At 38.3% G+C, this 22,862-nt stretch overlaps 1 protein-coding gene across 1 annotated transcript; it reads left to right on the top strand.

Annotated features, from left to right (window-relative positions):
- Nucleotides 1-3,162: 3,162 nt before the first annotated feature.
- On the top strand, nt 3,163-22,735 carry mmrn2a (multimerin 2a). The gene is made up of 9 exons (XM_084391024.1): nt 3,163-3,772; nt 6,590-7,394; nt 14,087-14,209; nt 14,817-14,923; nt 15,323-15,412; nt 16,102-16,284; nt 18,760-19,196; nt 19,283-20,792; nt 21,147-22,735. Exons 2-9 carry the CDS (start codon nt 7,066-7,068, stop codon nt 21,548-21,550), a joined length of 3,183 nt encoding a protein of 1,060 aa, XP_084247150.1. The 5' UTR covers nt 3,163-3,772; nt 6,590-7,065; the 3' UTR covers nt 21,551-22,735.
- Nucleotides 22,736-22,862: the final 127 nt, after the last annotated feature.

The raw sequence follows: 22,862 nt of genomic DNA, 5'->3' as shown, positions 1-22,862 counted from the left end.
CAGAATAGGATATTGTCTGTTGAAAAGCCATTAGGCTCGAAATGAAATATTTTACATTTGTTTTTTTATCATAGATGTAATTCTTGTTGGCTAATACAACATGAACTAGGGAAATGATGTAGTCCTTTATTATATTTATTAAGTTAAATTTCTCAGTGAGCTGGTGAATGAGCAGGATTCAAGCATGTTAGTCTGATGCATTATGAAGTTAAAAACCTATTTATACATAAAGTTTGGGCAGCATGAGGAGATTGTCCCTTTTTTCAAATAACTAATCGACTTGGGTGGGACATTCTCATTCTAGAATCTGTCTAGAATTTCTCCCTGTATAGTCCTTTAAGGAGCTATTTCTACCTGATCTAAACCCTACAAAATGTCTTTGGTTGGTGGAATGAAATATAGTCAGCTTGATTCAGGTATATTAAATAACATTTAGTTTTCATCCAGACAGGAATTAATGCACTCTGTGCAAGAATTGTACCTTAAATGGTAAAACAGCTTGTCACTAGGGCAGTACCCTTAAAGGGACATATGTGTATACATGGATCTCTGAGCAGAAATAGTGTCTGGTCACCAGTGGTCATGTGACCTTGTAATCCACCTTCATGATGAAGGTGCTGTAACGCCTTGCATTTCTCAGGACAATGAGAGAATGTAATCTAATACTGGCTGCTCAGAACTCAGCGCTGTCGGGTCAATATGTACCCGTCACGTGGCAAAAATCGAGGCCCTGGGAGAACAGCATGATCATTACCGAACTAATTACTAACATGATGACAGAACAGTGTGAAATATCTCATCTATGCTCTCCCGAATCACTTTTGAAGCCATATCTAGAGCATGTTCATCAAACTTTGCGAAAGGAAACTTTCTCTCATTTGATCTTAGCACTAATTTAATAGAATTCATCAGTGGACAAAAAGGCCTTTTTATGCTGAAAAGCTGGAGTGCAATGCTGCGCTATTTTAACTACAAGCGTCTTGCAGCATTTACAGTCAGTATGAAACTATTTCAATGGTTAATTCATTTCATTATGAAGATCAGTTGTTTTATTTGCTTTGTTGTTTTCTATGTTCACAGTCATATTTGTGCGTATGTCTGTAAGTTGTATTTTAAGTCTGTTAAATCTCCTTGTCTCTCTCTATCTATCTCTTGTTCAGTGTCCTGCCTGTAACATAAGTCTTTGTGGTTGACCAAATTGATCATCTGACTGCGGTTAATGTGAGAGTGTGATGAAGCAACTGGCGTCTTAAGAGCTGCTTTGAGAAAGGAAAAATCCTATCTGTGATCATACCACATCCCTGCTGTGTAGAAAGGGAGAGGCTTGAACCAAAAGTATGAGTTTTTATTGCAGCTACAGCATGGTGCGAATGGCAGACCTTAGATTATTATTTTTTTTTTAATGACAGTGTTTTCCTAGAGATCATGGTGACACTCCCATGGTTTCAAAGCTTAAATTTAGGACTAAAGGCTAAGTCTTTAGACATGCAAATTTCAATAGTTCAGTGGAATTTTGTTCAAAATAATCAATGAAATGATTATAATCCATTTCATTATTCAAAATGTTAATAATTGTTGAATTAATTTAACATATACAGCTGTATGTTTGAAAACATACTTGTTTAAATAAATGTAATTTTTATACTTGTACACAAATAGATTTGTAAGCCAGTAAGTAAATGCAGTAATAGAAACAGAGCAAGTAGCTATTGGTGTGAAATGAAAAGAAAGTGTATTGTTATAGTTGCATTATATTTAAAGCAAGGTAACTTTTTAAAACTTTCTTTAAAGACTTTAAAGTTTAACATTTCCGTCTTTCTCTCTCTCACACACACACGCACACACAATGCCTCCACAGGGCCTGTTTTGACTTTGAAATCTTTTGCAACAGCTTGTGTTGCCTAGCAATAAAATGTTTTTTTCCTTCATTGAACTTGTGTCTAAAGAATTAGTTAAAAGGTGAGAACTGTGAGAAGACACTTTTTCTTTACACGTCTAAGTAGCTCTTCAAGCGCTACCAAATTTGCACAATAGTGCTAAATAACACATATGTTGAAAACTGTCACAAGCCTTGCTCAAATACCTGTGTATGTTATTGGCAACTGTACCAAAAGCAAGAGCAGGTCTCTTACTGTACCATCAGTGATTCCTCCTGACCACACAGGAGCTAATGCACTGCTAGTGAAGCCTTCCTCAGCACAACATATTCTGTATGTTATAGCCCAAGTCTCTCTCTGCCCACAGCTTGGGATCATTTATACACCATGCCATGAGTAGGATATTACTGACACTTCAAATGTACATTACTGGTAGCCAAGTAATGGCTCGTCAAACTATAAGTCAGCATTGAAATCTGTAATATCAACACAATTTTCAATATAAAAAACCTCATCCATTGTCTCTGTTAACAATGACATAATCCTTATACATACATTCAAAAGTTTGAAGTTGGTAAGATTTTCAACAGTAATATTGTGAAATCGTTCTAATATGCTTATTTGGTGACATTTGGCCCATTTTGGTGACAAAATGATCAATTAAATTATTATAATCCATTTCATTATTCAAAATGTTATTAATTGTTGAATTAATTAAACATATACTGTGAGGTTGACATGTTTACTGGCACGAGGGCGGGACTACCTGTCACTTACACAAGATACAGTATCACAGCAAACCACTACGATATATCAATTACCAACAGAAAAAATCAAGTTCACGCCCTACATGTTTTCTTGCTTGAGAAGCCATTGCACTTGTAGACATCACAATAGGGAAGAAAAGACGATCTTCCTTTTCATGCCAACTTTTAAATATTATATTCTTAAATATTCTTTTTGTTAGCTGGATAGCTCACTTGAATTTGTCCTATAGGTTATTACCTAAAGTGTGACATTATGGTTCCTTGGAAGGCATCTGTAAGGTATGGAATGCCAAAGAATAAATAAATAAGAAAGAATAATTTATACTTTTATTATTTACTCTTATTTATGTATAATTGTATTTTCTTCCACATTTAGTTATTTTTTCATTTATTTCCACTTTTATTTATTTCCACATTTTTGTATTTATGTCTACATTTATTTATGTCCACATTTCTTCCTCTGTATGCTAATGAGTGGGGGGGCATGTTTTACCTCAGACATAGCAATCCAGCTCAGAGTGGCAGTGCTGATAGTTTGAGGCCACAGCGACACCCGTAGTACATTTTAGGACATCCTCAGACCTCACATATAAAGAAAAGGCATCATGCCTCAGACAGTCAGACTTAAAACGCATCAGTCATTGGACAAAACGACATCGCGCCTCAGACTGAAAAGCTTCAGGTCTCAGGAAAAATATGTCAGGTGTCAGGTCTCGTACAATTAGGCATCAGACGAAACAGCCTCAGACAAAAAGGCATCAGACATAAAGGCATCGGACGAAACGGACTCACACTAAAAGGCATCGGCGAAAACGGACTCAACTGGAGTTTGGAGATTCGCATTGCCCCGCCCCATATGACGTCACATGTACGCGGTTCATAGCTCGAAAGAACGCTTTAACTCCACGATAGTTTGCCAACATACAAACTAGCTAGTTGAAATATGTCATCTAACTTTTCAAACTGTTCCAAATCCGGTCAGGATTACTAAAATGTCTTGGCACACATGAAGAGAAACAGCATCTTCAACAGATCTGATAACAGACACTTTGACATGGAAGCGCGTTAAAGTGTCCACTTTCCGATAAGTGGGTGAAGGTTTCTGCACGTTACTGTCTTTTCAGCATGGTAAAGTAATTTAATTACATCTTTCACGAGTTCACACTTAATTAGAGGGGATGGCTCCGAGCACGGAATTTGGCCCGAACCCAGAATACTCCCCCAGGTTTGGGATAGGACTTGTAAGTGAGGAGATGGGGTGGTGGAAGGATGCTGGAAAACTGTTATAGAACAGCAGTAAAAACAGCTGTATATAGGCTACCTCCTGATTGAGTTGCCTGAATCTATTCTCCCATGACGAATAGATTAATTATCTGAACGCTTCTCCCGAACTTTGTTAATAAAATATAATTTGTTTCATCTGACTTCAAAAATGAAAAAGGTTTAATTGATGTTTGTTAATCATTAAATTTAGGTGTATGTTTGATTATTCTATTTGAACTCTTTATTGAAATTATACTCGTTCATCCGGATACCCATAACACCGGCCGGGTATAGCGATTCTGGAAAAAGTAGCGATTCTTTTTAAAGAAAGTATCGATTCACTTTAGAAAAAGTATCGATTCATTTTCGAAAAAGTAGCAATTCATTTTTCAAAAAGTAGCGATTCATTTTAGAAAAAGTAGCGATTCACTTTTGAAAAAGTAGCGATTCATTTTAGAAAAAGTATTGATTCACTTTTGGAAAAAGTAGCAATTCATTTTGGAAAAAGTATCGATTCGTTTAAAAAAAGTATCGATTCACTTTTGGAAAAAGTAGCGATTCATTTTGGAAAAAGTAGCAATTCATTTTAGAAAAAGTAGCAATTATTTTTGAAAAGTACCGATTCACTTTTGGAAAAAGTAGGGTTTTTTTGTGAAAAAGTAGCGATTCATTTTGGAAAAAGTAGCGATTCATTTTAGAAAAAGTAGCAATTATTTTTGAAAAGTACCGATTTACTTTTGGAAAAAGTAGGGTTTTTTTTGTGAAAAAGTAGCGATTCATTTTAGAAAAAGTATCGATTCACTTTTGGAAAAAGTATCGATTCTTTTTTTTTTGAAAAAGTAGCGATTCATTTTAAGGAAAGTATCGATTCACTTATGGAAAAAGTAGCGATTCATTTTAGAAAAAGTAGCGATTCACTTATGGAAAAAGTAGCGATTCACTTTTGGGGAAAGTAGCGATTCTTTTTTGAAAAAGTAGCGATTCTTTTTTTTCTTTTTTTTAAGTAGCGATTCATTTTAAGGAAAGTATCGATTCACTTTTGGAAAAAGTAGTGATTCATTTTAGAAAAAGTATCGATTCCATATTAACTTGAAATACAAAAGATATTTGTCTTACTTATATTTGGTTCCAGGCAATCTGTAACCCGTGTTTTTCCAACCTTATACCCGTGAAAGTGCACTGGAACGGTAGTCAAACCCGTGACTTCCCACCCGTGAACTCGTACTAGATCGACCTTTGGCGACAGAAATTATTACAAATGCGCATAAGCCCCGTAAGGTCCGCCATGCTGGTTTGTTTACATCTAGCTACCACAATTCCTTGCGCTCAGGTAGTTTGGCGTGACTGGCCTGGAACGCTACAAAGTCGTGAGTCGTGGTTTGAAGTCGTGATTTACGTGCTCAAAAACCTGCCTGGAACGCAGCATTAATGTCAGTAATCAACTGGGGAAGTTTCATGATGATATCTATTAGTTTTTTTTTCTTTCTATTCACCTGGGGTGTCTCCCCTTAAAGGAGAACTCCGGTCAATTTTAACATTGAGCTAATTTTTTTGTACATTTGGAGTGCTGTCAGTACAGAGAACAACGACAAAAATCGGTGTTGCCTACACCATGTTATCCTCTTTTTAAAATTTGCACCCTGTTGACTTCAATGGGGCAAGTTTTAAACCTGCTTTTAGGCTCTTAACATCCTTGATGTGTCATTACAAGTGCACAGGTCATGTGAGTGATTCCTTTGGACTGACTGCAGTAGATGTGAAAGATATTAATAAAAATGATGTTTTTCTGCCCTCTGGTGGCTCTCAAGGGCACTCCAGCTGGTGACCGTTACAGATATATTAAATTGATCAAAAGTGCAGTAAAGTGACTATTTCAAATAAATGCTTTTCATTTGAACTTTCTATTAATCAAATAATCCTGAAAGAAGTATCACAGTTTCCATAAAAATACACCAGACTATTATCACTCCCTCACAAACTACATTTCCTATAACTCACTGCCCGGACTCATCATCACTGATTGCATTCACCTGTGTCTCATCACCCTGTTAGTCTCAGCCTATTTATACCATGTTCACTCATTCACTCACTGCAAAGTTTTGTATGTTGTTACATTGCATTTCCGAGCGTTTCCCCTGGTTTCATTTCTCTTGGTTTTTGGATTTTTTGCCTGTTCCGTGGATTACTCTTTTGCCTCTGTCCCCTGCCTTGTTTGTTTGTTTGGATGGCCTACCTGTGTTTTGACCTATTGCCTGTATATTGGATTACGTGTCTGGATTGCCCCTTAATTAAAGCTGCATTTGGATCTCAACCTTCGTGTCTCGGAACAGTTCGTAACAATATCCTTGCTGGATAAAATAATTAATTTCTGTCAAAAAATATTGAATCAAATAAATAACTAAATAAATAATTATGTATATGGCACATGAGTTGTATGGATTGTTTTTATGGTGCTTTTGCATCTTTTTGGAAGCTTAAAAGTGCATGAAAAACATTTTAACTTGTCTGTTTCACAGAAGAAAGACAAAAAAGAAACTGAAACAGGTTTGGAACAAGAAAATGAGTGTAAATAATGACAATTTAAATGTTTCTATCCCTTCAAACTCTTTGTAGCTGAATAAAATGTATATTATTTTATTTTACATATTTTTATATAAAAACCATTGCCTTTTTATCTTCTAGTAACTCACTTAAAGTCTCTTTCCTGATCTACTTAACTCGGAGTGGAGACAGAAGCAGCAAGAGGTGATAAGAGCCTAAAAATTCTGGTGACCAGCCAAGAGAAATGGCCTGCTTTCTCTTTCACTTATACAGTCAAGTGTGTGTCCAGCACCTCTGAGTGTGTAAAGCCTGAGAGCTGACGGGCCGCATTGTTCCAGGCTCAGCGACCTTTTCCACGGGGAGTAAGCTGGATGTGGGTGGGGGGTTCATTTCCGAGGATTGTTGGAGGTCTTTGAAACTATTACGAGGAGGGAGAGGAAGAGAGAGGTGGGAGGAGTGGACTCTGAGGAGCGCCTGACAGGAGGCGGGAGGGAGAGGATCATTTTCGAGATGGGGGGCGGAGAGTTTCCATACGGCACCACAGAGTAACGGCTTCACAACATCTTGTTCTCCTGTGCTTTGTGCCAGTTCCTGAGCTTTCTGAGGAGCATACAGACATGGTGGTGCTGAGGTTGGCCGTGTTACTCCAGGGGCTGCTCCTCGCAGCACGATGTGAGGTCAGAGCCAGAGACCCGGAGGTAGAGGAGGAGGATGAGCTGAAGGACATGTCGGATGGTGGTGGATGGGACCATGGAGTTCCACTGGTAGGGTTTGGAGCACCTCATCATGGTGAAGGACTAAACAGGCAGAGCCCCGATGTCTATGGAGCGGTCCACCATCCTCTGGGTCATGGACACCAAGATCCCAGCCGTGGACATCTTTCTCCAGATGTGCCTGAGGTAACATCGGCTACAACTGAGACCAAGGGCTCTCTACCACACACTGGGTAAGTCTTGCTGTTTCTCATTCATTCGTCATGCTCCATTTGATTCAAACACATAATCATAACCGCATTGTACAAAAACACAAAGTCATTTCTTGAGGTTTTTGTGGAAAAGGGGGTCATCCACCAAGGTAATTCTGCCATAATCTGGCTCATTACATGCATGTCATAAAAAACGTGCATGGTTTAAATGGTTTTAGAGCTCATTATTTATCCTGGAGAGCCACCCAGATTGAAACAGAGCATCTTGTGAAGCAATGGCTGTAAAAACAAGGTGAAAGTTGGGTTTCATTCCATCGCTTCCTCAAGTTTCTTATCTTCTCATCAAAGCAAATTTTTGTAATGATAACATTCGATCAATTCAGTACATCTTTGCTAAAAAACAAAACAAAAAACTTTTAAACAGTTGTGTATATGGCACATGAAGTCGGAGCAGAGAAGCTTGTGAATGGCTGTAAAAACATAGTAAAGTTGAGTTCCTCTTCATCACTTCCTCAAGTTTCTTATCTTCCCCATCTCTGTTATAATCAACATTTACCTCATGTGTAAAACTAAACAGGAAAGGTGTTTCAGCAAACATTTGGAAGTACCTGTGTTGCTAAGGAAATTCTGTCAGTCTCCTCTGACCCCACATCTCCTTAAAGTGTCAAGAGTGCCCATATGTTTTCTCTTAACTCTGGCTAATCCATAGTAATTCAGCCTAATTACCTGGAACACATAGAATGTTTCCTGCGCTTTGAGATCTGCCTCAGTTTAATCTTTGTAGAAGAGCTTGGGTCGCTCTTCACCTCAACCCAAATACATACAGTAGACCCCAAACTGTTCAGCAGCACCCTCCCTACTGTGTTTTTATTTAACACGAAGAACATCTGGTGTGGGTCTGATTAATGGTACAAAGGGGTCTGGCCTGTTCTGAATTGAACTCTTCAACTAAATGTGATTTGAGGTTGCAAATATTGTAGAGTAATTTATCAATTACACAATTGTAAAAAAAGGAATTTAAGTTGCAATGAATTAAGTAACAATAAACGTCATCAGACACATGGGGTACTTGCAAAAACATTAGATGATATTAATAATCAATTACTTAAATGCCACATGCAGAACTTGTACATTGGATTTTATATTTTTCATTTTATATAAATTCTGTAGGTGTAGTTTTTAATAAAATATGTAATGAATTAACAATAAACATCATAAACATGGCACATTTAAAGAAACAGATGATATCAATATTCATTTGCAATTGAAATGCCACCTACAGAAAATGTATCATTATATTTGCATGAAATCATTTTAAATTGTATAGCAGAATTAATTTCCCATGCTATAATTTAATGTCAATATTTGTTCTTACTAAGTGGATTGATTTTGATATGGTAACATTTATATTTAGATCTAAAGCCTACATGAGGGTAAACATTAAAGGCTTGTTAAATAACAGGTGGTCTTTAGGGGAGGTGTGAGTCTGTGGATGTCTTGGCATGCATGGGCAGCTCTGAAAAGCTATAAAGAAAGGAGAAGAGACAAAAACAGAGTGTGATGCCCAGGTGCAGAGAATTGGAGTGCGCTGGAGTGCTTACGGACAGGGAGGAAAATATCACAGATGACATTTTGTACTTTTGTAGAAAATTCAATTAAAATTGACGGAAATCATTTAAATAGAAATTTCACTTCACAAAGTCAAGCTTTCTGAACAGAAACAGCTGTTGGAATATCACAACTATTCAAATGTCAAAACACACGACATGTTCTCGTGAAATTAAACCTTGTTTTACAAAAGTCAAATAATCAAGACACTTGTCATTACCCCTGTATTCATTTGATCGGGGATGTTTTGACCTGACACTCCGGTGTATTTCTGTCCATACCTGTGTATGCGGTTTCTATATTTCCCATCCTCTCACACACTCTTAATTCTCTGTTGTGGTTTGAGTTAATCCTGTGGCCGTCTCAGGAAGCTGCTCTAGCTTACGATCTGGCACTAAAAAAGTTTTGCATACAGTTTATTTTTTGGGTCTCAACCAATCTCAACAGAGGTCCTGTCCATCGAAAGCCTTGTTTCCTTTTGTGCTCAAATCAATATAAACTCACCACTTCACTAGCTTATAATGGACTTTATTTCTTGGACTAGAATCAAAAGCATGACATGGATGGGGAGAGTTTTATCTATTGCAGCTGTTGTACAACACTGAGAGGCAATGAGAAGCCTGTATAGAGGATCTAAAGTCAAACAAAACCCAGCCTTAATATTTCAGCTCTGTATACAGTGGGATGAACGTCTGCTGATAAAAACACCAAAGCAACTTTTCAAAGCTCTTTGATTTGTAACAGGCCAGTATACACATACAGTATGTTATATTTTGGGATGTTCACTGTTTTAAGAAAAAATAGACCTCATTAAAGATACACTACAATTATGAGGTCAGTAAAATTATTCATTTATAGTGTGTCAAAAGATTTCTATTTCAAATTAATGCTGTTTTTAACTTTCATTCATCAAAGAATTATGAATATAAATATCATGGTTTCCACTGAAACAGCAGCAGCAGCAGCACAACTGTTTTCAACATCATAGGAATAAATTAGGCTACATTTTAAAATATATTCAAATATTTTTTTTGTTACTCATTTGTTACGCGTTTCAGACTCACAAAACATCTGTTCACAGGCCAAAATAAAGATTCCACTTCTACCTTTGGTAACACTTTATTTCAGTGACGTAGTTGCACGTTACTACATACTTACTATAGTAATAACAGTAAATTATGCATAATAAGTAGCTAACCCTAAACCAAGTACTTAATATTACTCAGTACTTATTTGAGTAAGTAAAATGTAACTACGTCACCTTAAAATAAAGTGTAACCCTAATCAAGAAACGTTATATCATCTAATTTTGATGAAATTTAAGCATTACATGCAGGTTTTTTTAAAAGATTAAAAAAAAAAATTAAACAATAATCTTTATATAAAATAAGCACATTATTAATCTATACATCATTCATTTCAATATTACTTTTAATAATTATTATTTCACAATTACCATTCTTACTGTATTTTTCATCAAATAAATGCCTTAGTGAGCATAAGAGACTTCTTTTAAAAACATCTTAGTAGTTTACATTCTCTAAAAATAAGTGACATCTTGTTTAGTTTGGCTTCTTAAATAAATATATCTTATCTTAAGGACATTTGAGATAGACAAAAACAATACTGATTAAAAAAATAATTTTTTTGCAGTACACTCTCTGGAAATTCACATGACCAGAGGAAACTATGAAACGAAGGGGCTTAAGGTTACAGGTCGTGTCAGTCTGACATGCATGGAAGTCCGTGGGTATCTTCGTCGTGTAAGGATCCCAGGATGAGGGAAGTTTGCAGGAGGGAGAGAGCATCAGATGCTTCCTTCCTGTGAGGGGACACTAATCGGCAGAAAGCAGGAAGAAAAGCAATATGCTTACAGAGATGTCCATCCATAGCACTATATGTCCGGAAGTAACACAAGTCTGATTTACACAGCATATACAATGCTTGATATAGTGAAATTGTAGTTCACTGGAGACATAATGTGTGTACTGTGTATCCAACTAAAACTGGACTGGATTGTCTTTTTTGAATCAAGGGTGCCAGTATGCCGTTCCAGATCATTGCAGCCCAATTTAGCCCCTTCTTAGGGTTATAGAAGATAACGTAAGCCCAAGATGTAGGCAGACGTGAAGGAAGCCTGTTGTGCCCCATCCTTTAATCCTTTAATCCCAGTCTGCCCCAGAATGAAGCAAAATCACAGGCTTGTAAACTATAATGATTCACATGCTTTACATGTAACTTGTCTTGAGACCTTTAATCCCTTTACCTTCAGATCCTATTAATCAATGATCACATTACAGGCAGCTTAGTGATCAAGACAAATATAATGTCAGAGGAATGACCAAGTAATGCTTGTGTTAACTCAAAAAGACAACAACAGAGACAACTGAAAAACAAGTCCCTTCTGTTTGACATTTTCAGTTTGTGTGCATTACCAGAAAAAGGATTGTGTTGCTCAAGAATGACCACATGTTTTTCCTTATTCTGACACGTTGTATACTGAAAATGTGAGTTGTTTTTTTTTTTTTTTGTCACGGTTTATTCTATTGGAAATAACTATGGAAACAAGCTTATTCTATGGAAACAAGCAATAAAGCTGTTTATTTACGACTAACTGTGGCATGTATGGTCTACAGTTGTATTTTGTTTCCAGCTCAGGCCTTGTGTAAAGTCATGCTGTAAGTTTCATGGTCTAAAATGCAGTATTACTAATCGTCCATAAACAGTGCTGTTACTTGTTTCTCTCCGTGTAACCGAACCAATAGTGTTGGAACAATTGTTTTTGTCATGTTTTGGCTTATAACCAAAGTGCAACTTTGCTTAACTGATTCATTTGGCTTTGTTGCATATGTCATGCCCTGTGGGTTTAAAACCATACGATATGTTACACTCAGCTTGGTGTATTCCCAGTCATTTAGTCATCAAAATTCTTTCAAAAAGAACCGATCCCATTGACCTGATCTGCCCTACATTCACGTTTGATTAATGGGAGAGACAAATGCAGAGTTTCTCATTCCGAAACTCATACCGAGCGCACTAACCATTGACCAAAGACTGAACAATTACACCCCAAACAATTCACAACTCGGCAGTGGATGTGAGGGATTTGGCTGGGAGGTTTTGACCCGTCTCACTTGTAGACTATGAATCATACATCAAGAGGATTGAGCAAGTTAAAACAACCAATAGCAGGCCGATGTTCCTTCTCAAAGGACCATTTCCAAATACATCTGCCCACAAAGCCTTATCTGTCCAGCCTTTAACTTCAACAAACCTATGATCTCTGGTCGTTGTTAATGGTGTGCTCGTAATCAGTAACAAAGACTCATGTCAAAGATTAGCTCTAATGATGTAAAATAACTGCAGCCCATCATCATCAGCTCTGCCGTGACCTCAGAAATAGGACCTCACAGCTGAACCCAATGAAATATCAGCTCTCTGTTTTGTCCTTCTGGTCAGTCACCTTCAGGCAGTGTACGTAACCAACCCTTCTAAACCCGTGTGACATGGTATATGGACCTTCTCTGAGCTTTGTGTAAAGCAGTGACCATTCTGTTTTTATGTATCTCCTAATGGAGATCCTAATTAGTGTGCAGCAGGAACAGGGTGTTTGGACTTACCCAGGTCAGAAGCTCTATTATTTACAGCATCGTAAGTCAATGGAGAACTTTCCATCTCCCTTACTGCCAATCAGATCAAGGATGCCATGTTCTTAGCACTATTAACAATGAGTCATGGCCGTTGGCTCCCAGATACATATTCTTTGGTTCCTGGTTTGAAAGGAAGCAACTGTGTGCCTAAAAAAGTTGGATATGGTGGACATAATGTGTTGATATAATGCAAATGTTTGCCATATTATTACAAACAAAGTATGTTTCGCTTCCAGTAAAAAAAAAAATACAAAGTTAGGCTTTTCACATTTCGCTTATCTCTGGGTTAGTGTCTTTTTAAACCGATAGTTCAGATTTGTTCTGATTGGATGAGGTGTGTGCATTACAGTGTAATATTAATGCACCAAGATGTTTCACCCTGTACCTAATGCCGCCATTCCTCTGTTTTTGACGCTCACATACAATTGTTGCGTTTCACCCCCTTGTGACAGTCGCACAGAACTTTCCGATTAGTTTTGAAGCAGGCATCACACTCTGCATTAACCATGGTAAAGTGAATGAATAATTATTGTATGAATGTATCCACAAGTAAAAACAAAAACACAATTCTAAAATGCTTATTTTGAAAAAAAATGAGTCATACTGCCCATTTAGGGAAATTATGTTTAAATATGAACATAATATGGAAATATGGATATTAATGGAAGAATATTGTTTTTCTCTAATCTCATAGTTTTGATTTGAATGTATCATATCTGTCTGGTGGTCGCATATCTTGCTGCAAAAGTTCAAATATTTCAAGCAACGCATCCGAAGCTGAAATTGCATCCAAAAATTCTGCATACACGTATGATCTGAACTCCACTCAGCTCCCGTTCTACTTTCCATTGAAAATGAATGTTGGCAAATATTTGTCGGAGATAGTGGAAAGGTGGCTTAAGAATACCCTTGACCTGTGGTAGAGTCAATGTCACATCTCATGGCTTATTTATTTATCTTTATTTCACTCTGGGTTAAGCAGTGTATCACACTTATAATTTTGAATGGAGGTTACACTTTATTTTAAGGTGTCATTGTTACAGTGCAATTATATATTTAAGTACTGAGTAATATTAAGCAACTTCATGTACTTACTATAGGGTTAGGGTAGAACTAGGACTTATTCCAAGAACCTTGAGGAAAACATCCGGCCATTAATTCATCAAACTAATTTGAGATTACCATGGATGCAATCCAAGAAATACATTACAGGGCTTAATGTGTCATTTGTAGGTTGATATTTCCCCTCTAGATAATGAAATATCTTTAGGCTTGACCCTGAAAACTAGGAGAAAAGGTTCAGCTAAACACAAGGCCACAAAATTAACTGTATTATTGCTAAATGTATTAGTACAATGAACCTTTGGCCTTGACCGAACTGGATACTTCCGATGTTTCCTAACTACAGAATATATAAATTAGGTTGTGTGGCTGACATTCAGTTTCCCTTTCCAGGAATTGGTGTGCGTTTGTTCAAAAGCGTGCTGTTACTGTGGCAGTATCCTGTGGAACTGAGAAGTACACTATCAAGTCCCAGAGTCCCTGTCCTAACGGCACCCCAGACTGCCTGCTAGTCATGTAAGTCAATTATATATCTTAAATGTGAAGTGTATAGTTTATGCGTTGCTAGAGGCACCAAACAGAACTGCAAAAATTAGGACTGTTTTCAAACACTCAGCTCAGTTGCTATAGAGTGGGACGGATTAACGCACAGGCCTTCTAAGGGGCACTAGTCAGTCAGGATCCAGTAGTAAAAATTCCATTCATTTTCTTAAAACCTTTTAAAGACAGACCTGTGAGCTATGAGGTTGTCAATCGATGGTATATGTTATTGAAGCTATATGTTATCAGCCCGCATTACTTCAGTAGTTACCGCCAACTAACTTCTTAAATAATTACGCTCAACAATGGAAAACTACATTAATGGAAAACTATATTAATTCTGCAGAGAAATCACCACCAATCAAAGGACACGTTAGTGCCTGCCCACTCCCATAAAGCACTGAGTTAAAGTCAGTTTCCTAATGATCTCAAACTGCTTAAATATTTGTATATACATGCATATTTTGTAATTAATATAACGTATATTGTGTAGTTAGAGTAGAAAAGGTATTTTCTTATACCTTATAACCTAATCTGCAAAGTGCGTAGCTTGACTTAATCAAATCCCTTAATTTGTATGCAGGTACAAGCTGTCCACTCGGCCAGTGTACAGAGAGATGCAGAAAATCTTCACTGCACTGCTGTGGCGATGCTGCCCTGGGCATGCTGGGAAAAACTGTGAGGAGACAGGTACTGATGAGCTTTCCGCAACAATCTGACACAACAGGGCTTAAGGTGATGCTGAAACCAAGAACAAGAGGTTCTTGCAATATCATGCCTGACTTGCTTCATAAATTGGTTTACTTCTACACAATAGTGTCTTCATTTCCAAAAGTCTTGGTTGTATAAATATAACAACATTAGAGATTTGAATGCACTGCTTGGCCAAAAGTAATGAATGCGAACATCCCGCTTCTAACGAACGGGTTTGTCTCTTTCATTTGTAAATTGCTGTAAATTGGACCAGATTGTCTTAATTGGAAGTAAAATGGCCTGTGTAAAAGATGCTTTCCACGGGTGAGGTGCTATATGTTCTTGAAAACATAAAAATATATATTATTCTTTGTTTTTTTCTGTGCTCTATGTCAGTCACAGAAGGCCAAACCTCTGAGCCGGAGTCTCAAGACCCCACCATGGCAGGCAGACCATATCCGGGAGGACGTGAAACGACAGACAGACGTATGTGATGCAAAAACCTTTTAAGCTTTAAAATAAGTTAAAGATCTACATTTTTGGAATCTGTAATTGAATAGTCTCTAATTCAGCATGTAATACGTCACTGGATGCCGACTGGTTAATACAGCATTCTAGCCGAGCGTAACTCTATACCTGTGACAGACCGACACTGGCCTGGCCGCTGAAACAAACTGAGGAAATGACAAAAGTGTGTTTGTGCAAATATTGGCTGGCTACGGGAATGTCCACATGGGAGGACGGAAAAGGGCGTATGAGTATTCTGAAGGCAAGGGACGAGCCCACACAGTGTTAACGTGTGTGACCGCGCTTCAGTCCGAGCATGGACAAAACAAAAACGGTCTTGGGTAAATACACACATGCACTGGAGCGCACTAGAATAATAACACATTTCAGAGAAGGCCGTCAAATCCACAGCTCTAAAAATAATCCTTTGAGGTGCTTGTTGGGACACAAACAAAGGCTTTGGACACAAACTTGGAAATTCCCACGCCGCTGATTAATCTGATAATAAGCACACAAACTAATGACCTTCCTGAGATTCAAATACACAGGCCAAAGTGCACAGAATGTAGAGAATAACAAAATATCAAAAGGTACAAGGGTACCATCAATCGATACAGTTCCAAAACGCCACATAACAATTGGTTCTTTTTTTTCTTCTCTCTCCTAAGGATATAACAAACTAACTCAAGAGAACAGAGAGCAGAATGATTTCCAAATGTTTGATGGTCCACTGTATGAAGCTCAACAACCTGATGTAGAGAATCAAACTGCAACGGAGCCCATCGATGATTATGAGCCCAGCCCTCATTCTGACCATGAGCACCAGAACAGTCACCACTTTGAGAGGAGAGGTACGTTAAACTTTACATCCAATATACCTCGCAGATGTGTACAAACTGTGATGATTTAAGAAAATACCGTTTGATTCAACAGTTAGAAACAATTCTGCATGCTTTGACCATCTAAAAATGACTAATTAGTGCTTTGCCTCCAAATGACAGCTGCCACTTAATGTTTAAGCTCATTGTTTTTACTTAGGTCTGTGGTTAAACACAAGCTTGGGATTTTATTCTCACAAGCTCACAAAAAATATATCAGTGATACCCCACTTGTGTTTTAACGTGGAAAAAGGCAGTTGCTAACAAGTGTCTAAAGTGGTCAACACGCCAAAAAGAAAAACACATTATTAGTCCGCTTTTACTCCCTCGTGTGTTTATACCCGCACACTATTCTAACTTCAACGTTCCAACTTGTGGATTTTAAATAAAGATCGAAAAGTGGAGTTTATTTATAGTCTAACTTTCGCTTTTTTACTTCTGGCGATTGCATTTCACGAGTCATAAAAAGTTGTGTCTATTGTGAAGAGTACCTTGATGAACAAAACATGTAAGAATCAGAAACTTTTGTTGGTCACTGAAAGTCAATGAAAAAATCCTACTGGGTTTTTGTCACGGGAACCAGGGTGATGCTAACTTTCGAGTCAGCCTACAAAAATATCTAATTCCTGTAGCACTCTATATTGGCAGTTATCCATTTTCCTCAATGATAACCTCTTGTAATTTTCTCAACAACAAAAAAGAGCATTCAGCAGGTCTCTCTTCGCACACTCCTGTACATACAAACATTACTGAAACCAGAACATGTGTGTTATCCATACCAAAATGGCTACTAGACACTTCCTTTGGTTGTAATATGCATTGTCAGAGATATTATGGGGATATTATTCTGTCTGTCTTGTCAAGTACCGGTCTCACTTATATCCTGCTATGCAGAACAGAACAGAACAGAAATAATGCTGCAGACGGGGAAAACCTCCATTCTTCTTCTATAACAGCTCCTCACCATCTCTTCACATTACTAGTTCCTGCACAGGATATCCTCTCTTTCCCTGGGAAAAAGGCTCCCATACATTGTATGGTTGTGAGAGTGATGTAATGGATGAAATGACACAGTGATTCAAATATAGATTGAATCCAGCCACTCACAACACTTAGAAAACTGACGCGTTATTGATGTAGAGACACATTTGTCACATACATAACGCTTGAGAGCCTCTTTTAAAAGTTTATTCTCTTCCAAAATGAAGACAAAAGAAGGAAGTTTGAAGTTTGAATGGAGAATTTTCCCCTTGTTACTCTGTTGTTCTGAGTAGGAGCAGAGCTTTTGTGTCTGTGTGAAATGTGGTTCAAATAGTGAAAAACAATGTTGTCAAGGTAATAAAACATGACTCAATCATATATCCTAGACTTTACAACATGAGAAAAAAGCAGCAGGAGCAAAAATTCTGAAGCTTTTCCAGACAGTGTTTTGACAGCATGTGAATAAAAAGAACAAAAACAGTACATGACCTCTATGTCAGGTTCCCAGCAGGGAACTTATACATGTAGAGATCTCTTCTTGCTTAAAACTCTTCCCTAACTCACGATCAAAATATACCAAACATACTTTATTTCAACGCAGGGGATGTAAAAGACCCTGGGCTGTTCACTGGTCAATTAAATTTTCAAAGTTCAGATGAATGACCCAACCTGAACTGGAAATTGAGACATAAATCTTTCCGAGATGATATCGATGTTTCCTTTTGAGCAACAAAGAAAAAAAAAAGCTGAACAAACAGCATCACAGCGAAAATTATTATCCAAGAATGTCAATAGAATCAAATTTCTATTTTTGGCAATGTGGTTATTATCCTCCAAAACATTATTGTTTCTGGGATTCCCCTCTTTGTAAGTTGCTTAGAAAGTTCGTGGAAAATAATGAGAACATCTATTTTAAGATTCTCCCTAAACAAGGCCAATTCAAAGTTCACAGGCCTCATTTATAAAATGTGCGTATGTACAGATTTGAACATGGAGTGTGTGTACACTAAAATCCATGCCAACGTCAATATTTATCAAAACAGTCTTTGATGTGGAAACGTGCTTAGAGCCACATCATTGTCTAAGCAGAAGTAAGCGCTTTTCCTTGTGGTAGAGAGTCGGAGTATTGCAGGTATTTGGAAATCTAAGCAATTCTTGACTCTCGTCGTTCTCAAGTAAAGGATTTAGATGTTGACTGGTGCTCTGTTATGACATTCATTTGGGGGCGTTTACAAGGCTGGGATCTGAAAGCATTCAGCTGAGCACAATTTCAAGATCATTTGCGATTTTATAAATTTTACATCTGAAAGAGGCGTATGCACGTTTTCTGTGCGTACGTTCGTTCTCTGAATCACACGTACGCACATGTGAGAAATGATTGTAAGATCAAATGTAGGACGGTTTCTATGCAACATTTTATAAATGAGCCCCCACATGTCTAGCAGATGTCTGTCCATCTTTTTTCAGACCCTTATGCTGTAAATGAAGGTGTTCCTCACCCTGAATCATCTTACGCTCACAACGGGCTCCTGCCGATCTTGAAAGAAGCTGTGATGTCTCAGCTGCAGCCTGTGTTGGAGAATTTCAATCTAACCCTGGAACGGCTCTTTCAGGAGGTGCAGGGTTTGCAGCGGGACATGGCCCAACTCCGACATGATCAGGGGCAGGGAAGGGTCGCTGAGCCTCTAGAGGTTGGTGGTGAGGAGCACATTCTACAGGAGGCTGTTGAGGATAAGGTGAGGGAGAGTTTACAGAAACTGGAGGAGGTAAAAGCTCAGTTTCACAACCATCGCCATGAGGTAGAAGCGAGGCTCCATGCGCAGCAAACCATGATGCACTACAACCTGACAAATTTCAAGATGGACATAGACGTCAAAATCAAACGTCACCAAAAGATGTTGCAGGTCAGAATTTTTACTCAACCTCAAACAACGTCAGATGATTTTTGTGCATGCATAACATTGTACTGAATGTGTATATCTTGCTCTAGGTAAATCTCCAGTCTCTGAACACATCAATGTCTGAAGTGATACAGGAGCAAGAGAGGCTGGACGAGGAATTTCAGAAGATTCGGCCTGAAAATAAGGTCGATTCCACACAGAGTCAGTCTCATGATAGCTCAGCTGTATGGGAGGCCATCACACGTCTGGACAACAAAGTCATCAACAACACAGTTATACTTAGTACCTTGATTGAAGGCCACGAACAAGTGACTGCAAACATCAAGCACCTCCAGGATGATTGGTCAGATCTGGACAACAAAATAGTCCAGACTGGCCGTAATAGCCAGATTCAGTTTATGGAGACTGGTTTGGAGGTGGAGGCAGCGAAGGTAGTAGTACTTGACCGTATTAATGAGCTGAGCAGCAACATCAGTGTTCTCCGGAGTGCCCTGCAGGAGATGGAAACCGATGTTGATTATCTTTATACAGAGTATTATAAGAATATAAGTTCAGCAAGTGGGGAATGTGACTGTATCGCTCTTGGAGTATCTGTGATCCATTTGGAACAAAGTGTAGCTAATGTGATGGAGATAGCGAATGAAAACAAGCTGGCCCAGGAGCGTGAGGCACAGAAGGTGTTGGACAATCAGGACAATGGTGCTTGGGTTCCATCCGTGGAAGATCTCAAACAAGGGTTATTGAATGTGCAACGGTCCCTTGCTTTTGAGCAGGAAAAGAGCAGAATGTTACAGCACAATGTGACCCAGCTCCAGGCCTCTTTCCAGGACAACAAGCAGGACACTGAAACACTCCAGGAGCTGGACAGGGCCAAGGCCGAGAAGATTGAGCACCTACATAGCATTTTTAACACCTTGCTTCAGGATGCCGTTCGCCACTCTGAGGTGCTAGAGATTTTGCTTGGGGAAGAGGTGCTGGAGTTCATGGAGTGGTCTGATCACGACCGGAGACGTTACTCTATACCAGAATTGAGGGAAAGCATTAGAACCATGCAAGAGCAGATCAATGGACACAGCCTCAGCTTTTCCTCAATGGTGAACTCTGCTACCCCTCAGGTGACAGCAGCAGATGAGCCCTCTGTGCTTGCAGACTGGGCCTCGGTGGGCGTCAAAAGGAGACGTGGGGATGAGAAATTTGACCTGTCCGAGGAACAGCCGGAGTACTCTGATGATGACTTCTGGACTTTAGAGAAAACGGTAAAAGAGCTTGAAGCTCACATCAAACGGCTTGAGGGATATCGTTGTCCTTCTTGCTGCAACTGCAGTAAAACTGCTGCCGCTGGTGGTGTGGAGGTGGAACTGCAGGACGAGGTGGATACTTTGCGCAAGGACCTAGACTACCACCTTGGAGTTTTTAACGGCATTTTCAGTAACACAGAGGGACTTGCTGACTCTGAGGTGTCGGTGGATTTGGATAAATTGTCAACTTTGATTAAGAGAAAGGAAGCAAAGCAACAAAACAAGAAACAAAAGAAGAGAGCAGACAGGGGGGACCGAGTGAATTTCCGCAGCAAGAGAGATGCATCACTGGAGTATACAGGTAAGAAAATGATATTTAAACATAGTATCTTGTATAACTATTCAAACTCTCAATAATTTCTCTTCTTTTTCATGAATTACATTTTTTTTCCTGCAAATGTCACCTCAGGGGTTACTCTGTTAAAGCACTGCACTTTATGACAAAAAAAAAAAAAACAAGTTATCATGGCCACAAATTAAGATTTGGTTAAATTTATTCATATTGAATCTAGACTAGAGTACAGGCTAGTTGGTTTCATTTGTATGACAAGAGCACCCCCAGTGAAAGTAATTTGTAATTGCACTATCATGTCCCCTTTTTCCTACCTCTCAGCATTCACATTTTAATACCTTACCATTATTTGATTCCAAACAGTGCTTCGTCAGCTCCCAGATAGACCAATTATGTTCCTGGCCAGCAGTACAGAAGGTACTAACGGATCTGGCACAATCCTTTTTGAAAGCGTGGCCCTAAATCATGGACAGTTATACTCACCAAAAACAGGCATATTCCTTGCTCCTACTTCTGGTGCCTATCTCTTTGTGGTGACACTGGACTTTGGACCAGGCCCTGCTCTGGCTCAATTAAAGAGAGGTGGAGTGGTAGCTGCCTCCTTACGGCAGAACCCGAGGAAGTTGGGTACACCTGCAACACGTGTCTGTATCCTGCAGATGGACCAAGGAGAGGAACTCCGTCTTGACCTGGTGCAGGGAACCATAGAGCGCAACAACCCACAAGATAACACATTTGCTGGCCTACTAATGCTGCAGACCACCTGAGAACATGCAACACTCTAAAGGTGCAAAAAGACTGAAATAACCTTTTTTTTTAGTTGCACTGCCCACCATTTAAATTTTTCTTTCAGGATCTGATAGACTTAAACAACAGCTCATGTTGTTATTAATAGGGGCAGGTTGAGACTGTTTGCAAGTAGTAAGATTTAGATGATGTGGCCCTGTTTGGTGGAATATCAGAACTCTTACATTTGGCTTCAATGTGACAACTACATTATATTCCTTACATACTCTGTGCCCTAAATAGATTCCAAGATATTGTACATTTTCTGTAAAATATAAGACCACAGGAAAAAAATGGTGTACTAAAATTATATTTTTTAAAAGATTACATGGACAAATATTATACATAGTATAAGGCCTACTTATAAGGCACCGTTTCAACATGTGATTAAATAAAACAAAAACATTTTTACAAATTAGACACTAAAGATTTTTTAATATATTACACAGAGGTGGGCTGGGTGATACTATGGTAAAGCACATTGACATATCTACAGGCATATATACAGTATGGTAAAACTCATGTCCTATCAACATACTTCATAGCTCTGATTATGGTGAGGTGGTGTATTGTTGGTTTTCGGGTAAAGAACAGAAGCCATTGGGGGATGGATGCAAAACCATTGGAATAGTCACAATGAGAGGATTTCTCTTTCTTTAGAGCAATCAAATGCTAACTTGATGGTCCATTTGAAACTCAGCCAAAGAAATGCATTTGATATAGAGAAGTTTCACAGCTTCAATTTTAAATGACTTGTATAGTAAAAGCTACAAATGTATTTCCATATACACTAAATTTAGTGTTTCTCTAGCATATTGTACTGTATGTTGAAGTTAACCACACTGAGGTGAGTGTTTCCTTTCTTAGATCTATTATTTATTTTCAGAATATTTGTAATCATTTTATAAGCATGTCAGTAACCTTGACATTTTGTATTAATCAAGATGCCCTTTTGGCATTTCAGGGCATGATGTACTAAAATCGTGACAAAGCACCTTAGTCTGGCACTGACATTATCACAGCATTGTACATTCACACTTCCTGTCTTTAAGGGTCCAGATATTGGTGTAAAGAGCTATTGTAGATTGTTGTTTTGTTACTATTAACAAATCACACTGTTCTTTTCAATGGCACTAGGAATAATAAACAAGTATTCTGGGTTACAACACTGCATTTTTTAAAGGAATAATAAAATTAGATCTGCATGGGAGTTCTGTAAACATGTTATGTAACAATAATGTGTATTTTGGACTATACCAGTTATTATTATTACAAGACCATATTTTGGCAGCC

This window comes from Rutilus rutilus (assembly GCF_951802725.1).
Source record: "Rutilus rutilus genome assembly, chromosome: 20".
In the NCBI taxonomy this organism is placed as follows: Eukaryota; Metazoa; Chordata; class Actinopteri; order Cypriniformes; family Leuciscidae; genus Rutilus; species Rutilus rutilus.
The sequence above is the reverse complement of the archived record's forward strand: the minus strand, read 5'-3'. Positions and strand labels throughout refer to the sequence as shown.